We start from the raw sequence: 14,070 nt of genomic DNA on the forward strand, positions 1-14,070 counted from the left end.
AGCAGTAGGAAAGCTTGCTCTAAAACATACTGAACATATAACATAACATGTGTTGTATGTAAACTTAAAGCGTTTTTGATTCCCTTTCATATATTCTAACATATTTCAAACTCAACCAGAAAATAGCTTTCAGTATATAAAAGATTCCTGGAGAGTTAGCATTTTATCATCAACATTTTCATCTGGGAACATGACGCATCTTTCCACTTGATGCTTTGTTTTGTGAAACTGAACGGAGGACCTCATGTTTGCTGCACATGTGGTTTAACACCGAGCCACACCTTAGTGCTTTCTACTTGTTAATATGTTACATTTATTCAGTGTTGTCTGTCTGTATATCTGTCTGTCTAAGACAAGATCTCCTCTAACCTAAGCTGCCCTCAAACTCAGTAGATCACTAAGGATGGCCCTGTGCCACAGCGAGGGATCTGCCTACCTCCACTTCTCAGGTTGTAGGTGTGGGCCAGCGGGCCCAGCAGCAGGAGGAAATTTTAAGTCATTGTTGAGCATTTTAAGTTATGTAGAGTAAAAATGTCTTCAGACCATCTCATTGTTAACTTACATACCACATGTTTCTAGTAAATCTGGGAGGCCTCGTTGTTCAAAAGTTTCATAGAAATAATTCACTTCTACCTCCTTAACTATAATCTCTTTACAGTGCGTAAGTTCAGACAAGGCAACTGTTGTGGAAGAACAAGAGAACACTCATGAAGTTTGCAAAAGGTCTGTGATATAATTTTTAAGTCTGTTGAGCATCATCAACTAACATCGTATAACATATCCTATATATGCACGTGGATATGGTTTAATTAGTGTGTCATTTGTTTCCAGATAGAAAGGTAATTAAGTTACTTTAAAGCTGGTGGTAAAGTGGTGTCATTCTTACTTTTATTCTTTGCATGAGGGTGTGTGTGCATGTTTGCATTGTGTAGTTGCACGTGTGTGTGTGTGTGTGTGTGTGTGTGTGTGTGTTTGCATGCATGCATGGATGTGCAAATATGAGCCACAAGTCAGTGTTAGATGTCTTTCTCAAAACGCCTGTGTATATATATATGTATATATATGTATATATTATATATATATTATTATATTATATATTATATATATGTAATATATATTATATATATTATATATGTGTGTGTATATATATGTGTGTGTATATATATATATATATGTATATGTATTATAGAGAGAGACAGGGCCTTTCACTTGAGCTCAAGGCTCCAACAAGAGTTTTCTGGCTCCTCAGCTTGGTCTGGTGATTCCCTGCCCCCACTCCCTGCCTGCTTTTACACATTTACCTCAGCATTTATGTGCTCCAGTTCTCATGCTTGCCTGACAGGCGCTTTACCTGCTAAGCAATCCCCCAGCCCCTGGCAGTAAGCTTTTGAGTCATTAGAAATAGTGGTAGGTGTTAGAGAAATGCCTCAGGTGCTTGCTGCTGTAAGGGAAGGATCCAGGTTTGGTTTCCAACACCCACAATGGGTGGATTACAAGCATCTGTAACTCCAGCTCTGAGGGGTCTGGTGCCCTCTCCTGGCTTTTGAGGACACCCTCCCCCCTCTCTCTCTCTCTCTCACACACACACACACACTTAAAACTAAAACGTTTTAAAATCACAATAAATTCAATAGAAAAGGATGTGTAACTCCATGAAGGTCATAATAGTTTAAACAGTTAGTATTAAGAGAATACACTTACTATAAAATATTAAACTACCCCACTTATTTGTCATCTAAACCATCTTCCACCCTCATCTAGCTGCTGTGACAGGGCACACCCAAGTCAGAAAGTGAATGTGCGCCAGTCCAGTTTTGTTGGGGTTAAGATTTCCATGTTGTACCCTCAGCAGCAGTAGCACATGAGAACTTGTCAGAAATGCAGGTGTAGGTCACACCCAGACCTGCTGAACCAGAGACTCTGAAGATGAGGCCTGTCATCAGCCTGTTCAGTAGGAAGCCACCCTGGTGGGAGCTCAGAGGTAAGAACTAGGTTAAGGAGAACACAAGTGAGAGATCCTATGGGAGCCGAGTGTGTTTCATGGCTGTCTTAGTTAAGGTTTCTGTTACCCTGAAGAGACACCATGACCACAAAATTCTTATAAAGGACAGCATTTTATTAGGGCTGTCTTATAATTCAGAGGTTCAGTCCATTATCAACATGGCAGGAAGCATGGCCGCATCCAGGCAGGCTGGGTGCTGGAGAAGGAGCTGAGAGTTCTACATCAGAATCTGCAGGCAGCAAGAAGAGTGAATGAGCCACTGGGCCTGGCTTGAGTTTCTGACACCTCCAAGCCCATTCCCAGTGACACACTTCCTCCCCCAAGACCACGCCTCCTAGTAGTGGCACTCCCATTTAAACCTCCACAATAGCCATTGCATATCTTCAACAAGAACACTGGAAACTAAGTTTTCTTTAGAGAAACATTTTCCTTACAACCTGAGGTAGTGATGATGCAGTCAGAAGGTTTATGATCATGTGGGCTTTACTGCAGGAGCCATCATATATCATCCAGTCATCATCCCTCAGCCTGTCTTTCTGCTGCTGCTTCTGTCTGTTTTATTAGGAAAGAATGTTGATTGTATGTATCAGTAATACCTCAAATCAAGGAGACAAGGGAATATCTTTTTTAATTTTTAAATTCTCTTAATGCTACTAAATTTCAGCTGTTAAAACTATAATCCCTGCTTCTTACTGGATTTTCTCCACTGCTACAACTTCCCCCACACTCAAGATAAATCCAGTGAAAAACCTTCCTGTAACTGTTTCTAAGTTTAAAAGATGATAGTATCTGAATATTGGTATCTTTGTCCTAAAGAGTCAATTATTTTGTACCTTTTAGAAATCAAGTTATTTTTCTACATAAGTAACTTCCAGACTTACATCTTAATTAAGTTTGTTATATAGCATATTATATGCTAAAGTGAAGATAAAGTTGTTTATATTTTCAGCTTGGTAATATTTTTATGGTTCTATTATGAAAAACTCTCAAATGTGTATAAGTTTATTATATTTACTTATCCAGAAAAGGAATGTATATAGTAACCCCTCTTTATTCATAAAGGATAGTTAGTTCCAAGACCCTGTAGACACCTAGGATCTCAGATGGTATCGAATCCTATGACATGGTGTGCTTTCTCTTACACATACATTCTGTAGCTCAGGTATGCTAAGAGATCAGCAATGATAGAGCTGTTGTGACAGTGTTGCACGAGTTCTGACACTGGCCTGTTGTGTCACATCTCCTGATGATGTACTTATGTGGAGAGGAGTGCAACAGCAGTGGCCATGGTAGAGTTGGGTGGTTACTAAATATTCCTTGAGAACAAGCTGTGTAGCACAATGGCAGTTGGCCTGGTACCACATGGGTAAGTAACTGACCGGTGTGTGGACTTACTGATAGGAGGGTAGCTCATGGCCTCACGGTGTGAAGCAGGGTGGGTGGGCAGATTTCTCCTGCTCCACAGGACGGGGTGCAGTTTAACACTCAGGACTTGCTCTGGGGCTCTCTGTTTATTGTTTTAGCCTGTGATTTACCCGGGCATCTGAGCCACAAGCCGTGAAGGGACAAGGGGGTGTGCTCTGATGTACTGGCCTCATGCAGTGCGCAGGAGAATAAGTAGATGTGGTTTTGTCTTTAGAACACATACGTTTATTATTCCTTGAACCTTTTATGAGGTATGGTAAAAATATTTCCCGTCAAGCTCAGTGGTATATTCCTAAAACTCTCAGTCTCAGGAAGCTGAGATAGGAAGGCATCTTGACCTAGGAGTTCAAGGCCAGCATAGCGAGGACAGGACAGGAGAGTGATACTCCATCTCAGCATGTTTGGGTTTTGGTGTGGTAGTTTGGGCAGTTGCTATAGTGTCTCTGTCTGTCTGTCTGTCTCTCTCTCTCTCTCTCTCTCTCTCTCTCTCTCTCTCTCTCTCCTGTGTGTGTGTTGGGGAGTTGGATCTTTGGTTACCTTTGAGGTAAGATCTTGCTTGTAGCTAACACTGATGTCAAACTCATGATCTTCCTGCTCCTTATGTCCTACGCTGGACTTGCTGTGGTGTAGCCCAGTACTCGGTGCTCATGATTTTTACTGTGACAAAAAGTGTGTCAGAAGCAGCTTGAGGGAAGCATGCTCTGGCTCATAGTTTGAAAGGGTGGATCATGGTAGAGGAAATATGGCACAGTTCACGACAAGTGACTGCTGGCAGGGACTCATCCCATCCCAGTGGGTCAGGAAGCAGAGAACTCAGGCTAGAGAGCCCTCAAGGCCTGGCTCCTAGCCACTCACTTCAACTATCCCCTGCCTCCTAAAGGTTTCATACTTCATCCTTTGGAAACCAAGTATTCAAATACATGAGCCCCATGGAGAACACTTCACATTCAACCCATAAAATACTACTCTTATCCCTACCAGTGGGAGCTACGAGCAAGATCTTATTTCAAAGTTAAAACCGAGGATCAACTCCCAACACACACACACACACACACGAGAGAGAGAAAGAGAGAGAGAGAGAGAGAGAATAAAACAAAAACACTATAGCAACTGTTGGTCTTTTGTTAAGAAGACAGGAGCTACGAGACCTTAGGCTAACAAGATGGTTCAGCAGGTAAAAGTACTGACTTTACAAGCCTGACAACCTCAGTTGAGGATCCAGGAAGGAAGGAGAGACCCAACTTCATAAAGTTATCCTCTCACGAGCTCACTGTGGCATGGGCACCCCTCCCATCAATTACTACGTAAACTAAAATGTTTTGAGGAAGACAGGAGCAGCCCACTGTAAATATTGCAGAATCGTGATGCACCATGCGCAGAACAGTGCACAGCACTTCATATATAGCAGTGTATGCTATACATATATAGCAGTGTATGCTATACATATATAGCAGTGTATGCTATACATATATAGCAGTGTATGCTATACATATATAGCAGTGTATGCTATACATATATAGCAGTGTATGCTATACATATATAGCAGTGTATGCTATACATATATAGCAGTGTATGCTATACATATATAGCAGTGTATGCTATACATATATAGCAGTGTATGCTATACATATATAGCAGTGTATGCTATACATATATAGCAGTGTATGCTATACATATATAGCAGTGTATGCTATACATATATAGCAGTGTATGCTATACATATATAGCAGTGTATGCTATACATATATAGCAGTGTATGCTATACATATATAGCAGTGTATGCTATACATATATAGCAGTGTATGCTATACATCATATATAGCAGTGTATGCTATACATCATATATAGCAGTGTATGCTATACATATATAGCAGTAGGTTACATTCCTTCCTACTTGAGTCGCACTGCTTCACCATTTTGTAAATAGGATGGCATCCCGATCTGTTTTTTCTGTTCATACAGCAAAGATTCCAGAAGTGTGGAGGCTGTGTCTACTGAGTGTCACTTAGCCCTGGGCCCCAACCCCCTGTGCTCATCAGCGCCTCCTTTGACTCTGAGCAGTCATCAAGATGTAGCGCCAGCACCCTGGACGAACGGTAACACTGTTTCCTTACTAAGTTCTGGTCATCTTGAAGGACTTTGACAGAAGACATTGCTATTAAAATACAAACATCTGTATTTATGTGGCAGTGGTATTATGTGAAATACCTAAAATATTCATATTTTAATTAATTACATTTGTACATGTTTAGGATTTATATATTTTCCATAAAATACAGTTCTCTAATTCTTTAAACAGAATGAGCACCGTTGAATGGGTTAGAAGCTTAAGTTTCTTTATACAGCACACATCTCACTCTTGGGAACCTTCTCAACACTTAGGTCCTGCTACCTGCCATTACAGGCATGTGCAGCAAGCCCACAGTGGTTGTGTTTTATTCAAATCCTTCTAACTTTCCTAATGTAAAGTGCTATAAGGTTATAGGCAGCATACCTTCAGCCTATTACAGATTACATTCAGATGCTACAGAGGTAAAATAGAAATAATTGGAATAAAAATACTTATGCTGAGGAGATGGCTTAGTGGGTAAGTGCTTGCCTCACAAATATAAGGAGCTGATAGCATAAATGGTGGCACATTGCTCCAGCCTGTGGGAGGCAAAAGTAGGTGGATCTCTGTGATCATGATGTACCCTAATCCAGGCTGGTATATACATAGCAAGTCCCAGAATAGCCAGAACTATATAATAGAGAAACTCAGTCCCAAAAAAGAAAGAAAGAAAAAAAGAGAGAAGAAAAAAGGAAGGAAGGAAGAAAAGAAAGAAAAACAAACATAAGGACCTGAATTCAAATCCGTAGTATTACTGTAAAAGTTGGATGTGATGGTGCATATCTGTCAACCCGACGTTGCAGGAGAGGAGTGGGTGAACCTCAGGGGCTCACTGGTCATCCAGCCTTGCTGCAGCAGTGAACTTCAGGTTCAGTGAGAGACCTTGTCTCATGTTCATGAACTGAGGGACTAGAGAGTTGGCTCACAAGTTAAGAGCACACATTGCTCCTGCAGAACTGGGGCTCAATTCCCAACACACACATGGTGATTCACAACCGTGTGTATATATCTCCAGTTTCCGAGTTTCTGACTTTCTTAAACATCAAACACAAAGTTGGTATACACACAGACAGTCACCCAAGACATTCATAAACATAAAAGGAAAAACAAAAACATGAAGTAGAAGCTGGGCATGGTAGTTCCTATACCACAGAGGGCAAGGCCAGCTTGGTCCACATAATGAGTGCCAGGCCAGCAATGGTTACACAGTAAAATTGGTGGTTCAAAATCAGCAGCAAAGAAAAATGTGGTAGAGGCTGATAAAATAAGACACCTCATGCATATGCAGAGGCAAGCACACTTGCACACACACACTTGCACACACACACACATATACTACATAGAAATTGCCTTTAGGAAAGAATGTTTTTAAATGTCCTAGTTCTTGTTTTAAAAGGCACCATCAGGTCTAGAGAGATGGCAGCATGTCGGATCACCTGCTCTTCTTTCAGAGAACCTGTTCAGTTCCCAGCACCCATGATCGAAAGCTCACAGCTCTCTGTAATCCCAGCTCCACAGTATCCAATGCCTCCAGCCTCTGCGGGCACTGCACTCAGGTGCACACCCACATGCAAACACACACATTACACACAACTGAAAATATTACTAAATTTTTAAAGGGCACTGTTAAAGAGTGCACTGTAAAGAGTACTGTGGCTACTGTACTGACCAGCATAAAGAACTGTAACAAGGCACTAACTACCACAGGCTAGGAATCTAAAGAGATATCAATTCTGATGGGTGTGGAATTCCGGATCAAGACTCTGGCAGGTCTTTGATCTTTTCTGAGGATCCTCTTTACGTCTCAGAAGGCCACCCTCTTCCTCTGAATGTGTCAGGAGAGTGCAGTCCTTGGTGTCTGTGCTTATATATCCTGATCCTGATGGAGGACTGGGGGTGTAGGCTATGAACCTCTCAATGATCCAATGAAGTTCCTAGCATGGATTTGTCAGTATTCTTCTTTATGGAAGGTTTGGATGAGGTGTTTAACTGGGCTAGGACTCAGGGTTACTTAAGTCTTTTAAGAACATTATCTGCAGCCTATAATTAATGTTACATTTTAGGTTCAGATCTAGAAGTATTTCAGGGAACCCAATATATAAGTCTATGGGTGTTCTGGGTTATGCAGGAGGATTGGTCAAAGAAAGAGACACTGTAAGATAAATTTAGATCAAGCAGCAGTGGGATAGCCTCTCAAGGACAGAACTTGAGCTTTATTGTTACAGAAAGGCACTTTTAACAAGCCAGCTTCTGAATACCAAACTCTTAGCTGATCTAGGAGTTGGCTTGAAAGAACCATCACCTAAACCATCTCAGCCATAGGAGACTTCGTGGTTTGCCAGGCATGTCTCCAGACTAAGTTATGCAAAGGTCCATACAATCTCAGATAGCAATCACTGACAAAAGGCTACTTCAAAGCCAAGGTGCCATCACTCCTGAATTCACACCAGCTAAAACAACTCTAGAAAAATCCTGCTGCATAAGTCAATCAGTATTTCACAGTAATACACATGGCAATGCAAATCTAAGTGGAATTGAATGTGCTATTGCGGGCCTCTGAGATGGCTTAGGCAGTAAAGGCCCTGGCCACCCAGCCTGACCACTTGATTTCTTCAGGTTGTCCTCTTACCTGCAAACAATGTGCTGTGCTGCATGGGAATGTATGCCCAAGTGTGTGTGAGACACACACTCTCATTTAAATGGAGGGAACAAAAAGATAAAAGAGGGAATTGGAGAGATAACTCGTAGTAAAAACACTGGCTGTTGTCATGGAGGACCTGGGTTGGATCCCAGTGCCCACATGTCAGCTTACAACTGTCTTTAACTCCCTTCCCATGGGATCTGACCCTGTCTTAGTTGGTGTTCTGTTGCTGTGAAGAGACACCAAGACCAAAGCAACTCTTATAAAATAAAGCATTGTAGTTGGGGACTTGCTTTATGGCTTACAGGTTTAGTCTATTATCATCGTGAGCCTGGTGGGCAGCGTGCAGGCAGACGTGGTGCTGGAGAAGTAGCTGAGAGCTCCACACCCCAACCTAAGCAACCGAAAGAGAACTGGGCCTGGTTTGAGCTTTTGAGGCCTCGAAGCCCACCCTTGGTGACATGCTTCCTCCAAAAAGGCCACACCTCCTAGTCCTTCTCAAAGAGTGTCACTCCCTGATGGCTAAGCACTCACTCATATACAAGAGCAGAGCCTGAGGGGGCCATTCTTATTCAAACCACCACAAACACCCTCTTTTGGACTCTTGGGGCAGCAGACATTACATGTGGTGAACAGACTTTTGTAAAAAAAAAAAAAACCTATATACATAAAAATAAAATTACTTTTTAAACTAAGACAGACAGGAGTGACTGTCAGTGTTGAGAAGTCAGTCAGTGTTCGTGTGCTTGTTTGTAATGCTCTTTTACTTCTAGATTTCAGATTTCCAGGAAGATATTCTGTCCTACAACTGCAGAATCCTGAAACTTGTGAAATATTTAAAAGGGAAAAAAATTTTGGGGTAAGTCCCCATACTTAGGGTCCAGTTCCTTTTTGAACAGTTGCAGACACCCGGATTTGGTGTGGGCATTAAGTAGGAATAAGCAGCAGAGTGTGATTCATCACTAACAGTTTGTAACAGAAGGAGCCTCTGATAGGGAGGGACAGCTGAAGGGAAGGAAGGACCATAAACTGTGGGAGGTGCTGGATTAAGTCCAACTTTATCATTTCTCTTTTCTTTGTTAGAAAAACCAAGGAGGGTTTTGTTTCTAATACATGCATCTGAAATGCACTGTGTTCTATGGTTATAATGAGCTTTCTATGAAGGAGGCATAAGAACAAGGAGCCCTATGTGAGCATTTAAAGGCAGATGAGTGGCTGGGCAGTAGTGTGCACACCTTTAATCCCAGTGGGAGGCAGAGGCAGGTAGATATCTGAGTTCAAGTCCAGCCTGGTCTACATAGTGAGACCCTGTCTCAAGGAAAAAGAAAAAAAAAACTATGAAGCAGAACAGATAATCCTGGCAGAATCTTTTACATGAGAAGTTGATAAAATCACAGATAAATCCTGCTGAACTAGTTTTTATGTTAAAGCTTTGGAATGTGCCCTCACTTGACTATGTCTTATGATTAACTTGGAAAGGATTTTTAATCTTCTAGGTGTTCCAGAAGCCCTTAGGATTGATGATACCCCACAGATACTGCAAGCTTCATTTTAACACATTGCGTGGCTGTGAGCGAGCACAGTGCAAGTTTGTCCATGTGCCTGAGCAGGGGGATGAAAAGGTAAAGTCCCCTCCGGGGGAGACAGTCTCACCTCATACACTTTATCTGACTGTCCTGATGCTCTGTTAGCACAACAATCTTTGTCTGGGCTTATGCTGTATGTAAATTATATGTGTAGGTCCATACAGAGTCTTTGGCGTTTATCAGGATGATCTCAAACTCCTGCTGCCTCAGCCTCCCAAGTAGCCCAGACTGAAAATGCGTACAATAGCAACTGGCTTGCCAACTTTGGCTCAGCATTTCTGACATCTAATTATTATCTAATTATTGTTTCTTCCTCCATACTGTGTAATAGTTAATATTCTAGTCTATGAGTTTATCAACAACTTTATCAACAAGCATTAAGGTTGACAGACATTTGCATTGTTTCCCTATTTGGTTAATAAAACAGCGACTCTTGGTACTCTTTTCATGTCTCCTCATGAACATTCAACCGTGTCTGGGAGTTCTGGCTACACCGATCTTTGCCTGTTCTTGGCATCGTCACAACCATAGCATCCAGACCTGAAATTCCAGAACTTGGAAGGTGGAGGCAGAAGGATCAGTAGTCTAGTGTACATTTTAAGCCTGTGAATTAACTTAAACATCAACTCTTATTCTAAAGCTCCAAACTCATAAATTTTTGTTTGTAAAACATATGAAGGTAATTTACTGTTTTATGGCTTTTGTAGATCTGCATGGATGTGTTTAAGAAGTACATACGTGTCAATGAGCAGCGTTTGCTGCACCGAGCAGGTATGGAGTAACTGCATGATAATTACACATTCCTGGGAGTGGTCTCACACGTGTTCTGTTTGTCACTGCATGTCACAGTTATTCCAGGAAGGTGGAAGGGCTGTGACAGCTTAGCAGCCTGAGTTCGACCCCCATATCTTACCTCACTGGAAGGGGAGAGCCAGCCCTACAAAGGTATCTTCTGCCTTCCTTACTCCAGCCCCACTACGTGTGCCACATGCACGCGTGCACAGCGATTTTAGTTAAAAACCTGTTAGCCAGGCGTTGGTGGCACAAGCCTTTGATGCCAGCTTTCAGGATGCAGACACAAGCGGATCTGGAAGTTAAAGGCCAGAGTGAGTGCCACGCCAGCCAGGGCTACAGAGAACCCCGTCTCAAAACACAATAAACAGACAGACAGTTGAAATTTATTCTTGGCTGGGTGGATGGGTGGGGGGACACCCTCATAGAAAAAGGGGGAGGGGGCCTATGGATGGGAAACTGGGAAAAGGGGATAACATTTGAAATGTAAATTTTAAAAATCCAATTAAAAAAAGAAAAAATATTCTTAAACTTAAGTATAAAAACTGAATAGAATACCTTGCCTAAGATTGGCTCCATTGGCCTTAGAAATGATTAAAGAGAAATATTTTATTTTTGTCAGTTTAAAAACTATGTTCACCTAACAATGTAATTCCCTTATGTACTAGTATGTCATTTACTTATGTAAAGGGGAAAGTGTCTTGCTCTCTGTGCAAGTCTACTTTAGATCCTGAATCTTCCCTCTTCGTTCTTTTTCCACATTTCCCATCACTACCAAGGCAGCATCCTGTCAAGTCCCACACAGTTTGATCCACAGGCCCCTGTGCCATGCCTTGGTGCTGCTGGCACTGTGCTGTGTGGTTAACCCTCAGGGCTCAGACCTTACTGAGAAGACTGCTTCTTCCATTAGCCTCTGTCTGAGTCCACAGCTTCACCCTGTTCCTTGCCTCCATCTCCTTACCATGCTAGATTATAAGCCCCCAGAGGATAAAAAGCCAAAGTTCATGCCTTTGTTCCCTGACACTAACCCTAAAGCCATGCAGCATGGTAGTAACAGCAGTACAGCTCCACATCTCAGATCAGTCTTCTTCTCTGAAAACATCCAAGGGCACCCGTGTCTAATATGGGCGTTGGTAACTAGAGGAAATAGGACCCTATATGAAAACTTTTCTTGTGATCTAGGAACTGTGACAGCCAAGGAGAAGGTAGAGAGGATGAATATAGGTGAGTTTTCAAGCTTCAGTAATCATTGCAAAGCCTGTGAAAAGAGAATAACATGAAAGGGAAGCTCCCAAGATATAAACTGTAAAGATCAGTGGCCACGAGAAAAGCATCTGGTGTGTGTGTGTGTGTGTGTGTGTGTGTGTGTGTGTGTGTGTGTGTCTGTGTGTCTGTGTATCTGTGTGTGTCTGTGTGTGTATCTTTGTCTCTGTGTCTGTGTGTGTGTCTGTGTGTGTGTGTCTGTGTCTGTGTGTGTGTCTGTTTGTGCACACATGTATGTGTACCTGTAGAAATGTGTGTGTGAATGTGCATCTGTGTGTGTCTGTTGCAATGTATCACTTCAAGGTAAGTTCCAAGGGGCCTGAAGAGATGTTTCAGTGGTTAAAAGCATGCACTGCCCTTGCAAAGGACCTGAGTTTGGTTCACAGCCTCATGATGAGTGGTGATAACTGCTTGTAACTCCTGGCCATCCAGTGCCTCCCCAAGCATTTCACTCATATGAGTAAACCCGCACACAAATGTTCATGTGCACATAAATTAAAAATGAAATGGGACAGGCAATAGTGCCTTTAATCCCAGCACTCGGGAGGCAGAGGCAGGCAGATCTCTGTGAGTTTAAGTCCAGCCTAGTCTATAGAGAAAGTTCCAGGATAACCAAGACTACACAGATAAACCCTGTCTTGAAAAAATAATGATAATAAAATAGAATGAGGGTAGAGAGTTGGCCAGTGGTCAAAAGCACTGGCTACTTTTCCAGAGAAACCCAGGTTTGGTTCCCAGCATCCACATCAGATGTCTCACTCACAACTATCTATAACAACAGTTCTAGGGCATGTGATGTGCTCTCCCAGTCTCTTCAGGCACCAAGCACACACATAGTGCACATAGATTCTTATAGGCAAACAGTTATTCACACAAAGTGAAAATAAGTCTTTAGAAATAAATAAAATTTAAAAATTAAATTCTTACCCAAATTTTGCGTGTAGTTTGTTCCTCTATGCCTGTGAATCTTGGTGCACAGTTTATGAGGGTACAGCATCCTTTTGTGTAAGTGTGCTGCATCCTCCATTGCAGTAAATTATACATCACTTGACTAAACGCCCCTTTATGTTTTACTCTGACCTAGGTTCCAGTCCAGGGTCAGACATTCTAGTTCTGTCTGTAGCCTCTGGAACAATCTGGTCCAGTAAGATACACACAAGGTGGGCTGGAGAGATGGCTCAGCGGTTAAGAGCACCCGACTGCTCTTCCAGAGGTCATGAGTTCAATTCCCAGCAACCACATGGTGGCTCACAACCATCTGTAAAGAGATCTGATGCCCTCTTCTGGTGTATCTGAAGACAGCTACAGTGTACTTATATATAATAAATAAATAAATCTTTAAAAAAAAAAAAAAAGAAAAAAACCCAAAAAAAAAAACAAAAACAAAAAACAAAGAAAAAAAAAAGATACACACAAGGTGCAGTTCCGACACACTTAAGAGCACTAAGTATGTCCACAGTACCGTGTGATTAGTTAGCAGCATGGTTCATTCTGCTTGTACTGTAAGAGGCAGAGGCTCAGCCGGCTACTTACAACACACAGTACTGGTTCCTACTGTGAGAACTGACAACGTCTAGAAAGGAAAAGCCAGTAGTTTTAAAAACAGGTGCTCCTAATTTTTTTTAAAAGGGGGGCGGTGAGTTAGCACCCCAGCATACCTAGCTCTAAGCTAAGACACACCAACAGCCTTTCATGGTAGAAGCCATTAAATGTTTAAACCTTTCCAACCAGACAGGGAGGATCTTCTTTTTAAAAAAATGTATTACCTTGTGTACACGAGTGCAAGAGTGTGTGTCTCCACATATATATGAGCCACAGTGCACATACGAAGGCCAGATGACAATTTTCAGAAGTCAGTTCTCTTTTGTCCGTCATGTGGGTCCTAGGGATCAAACTTAGTTCTTCAGGCTTAGCAGCAAACACTCATTGAACCAACTTAACTTGACCCGGGAGGATCATTTTGAAAGAAAAAGGCTTACATTAAAATTTTTAAAATAGATTAATGACGAGAAGAAAGGGTACATGTTGGTAATCAGTGCACAGCAGACACTAGCCACCTAACTGCTCCTTTCAAAGGTCAGTACTCCTAGTTTAGTCATGAATTACATAGTAACAGACATTTCATATTAGCAGTTCTTTTGCTTTTATACAGGCAACTATATTAATACAAAATAGAATGTTGTAAGAATGTATCGTAGCTGGGCTTGATGGTGCACACCTGTAACCTTAACACTGCCCGCCCGAGGAGGTG

General features: G+C 41.9%; 1 protein-coding gene across 9 annotated transcripts in view; it reads left to right on the top strand.

Moving 5' to 3' along the window:
- Window positions 1-14,070, top strand: part of Topaz1 (testis and ovary specific TOPAZ 1) — a 55,083-nt gene that overhangs the window by 17,439 nt on the left and 23,574 nt on the right. For all 9 annotated transcript variants that reach the window (NM_001376913.1, XM_087561580.1, XM_087561584.1 and 6 more), the window contains 5 exon segments: window positions 659-723; window positions 5,390-5,523; window positions 8,952-9,037; window positions 9,675-9,800; window positions 10,472-10,535. In NM_001376913.1, coding sequence (NP_001363842.1) covers window positions 659-723; window positions 5,390-5,523; window positions 8,952-9,037; window positions 9,675-9,800; window positions 10,472-10,535 — 475 coding nt within the window.

The sequence above is a fragment of the Rattus norvegicus genome, chromosome 8 (genome assembly GCF_021556685.1).
Source record: "Rattus norvegicus strain SHRSP/BbbUtx chromosome 8, alternate assembly SHRSP_T2T, whole genome shotgun sequence".
In the NCBI taxonomy this organism is placed as follows: Eukaryota; Metazoa; Chordata; class Mammalia; order Rodentia; family Muridae; genus Rattus; species Rattus norvegicus.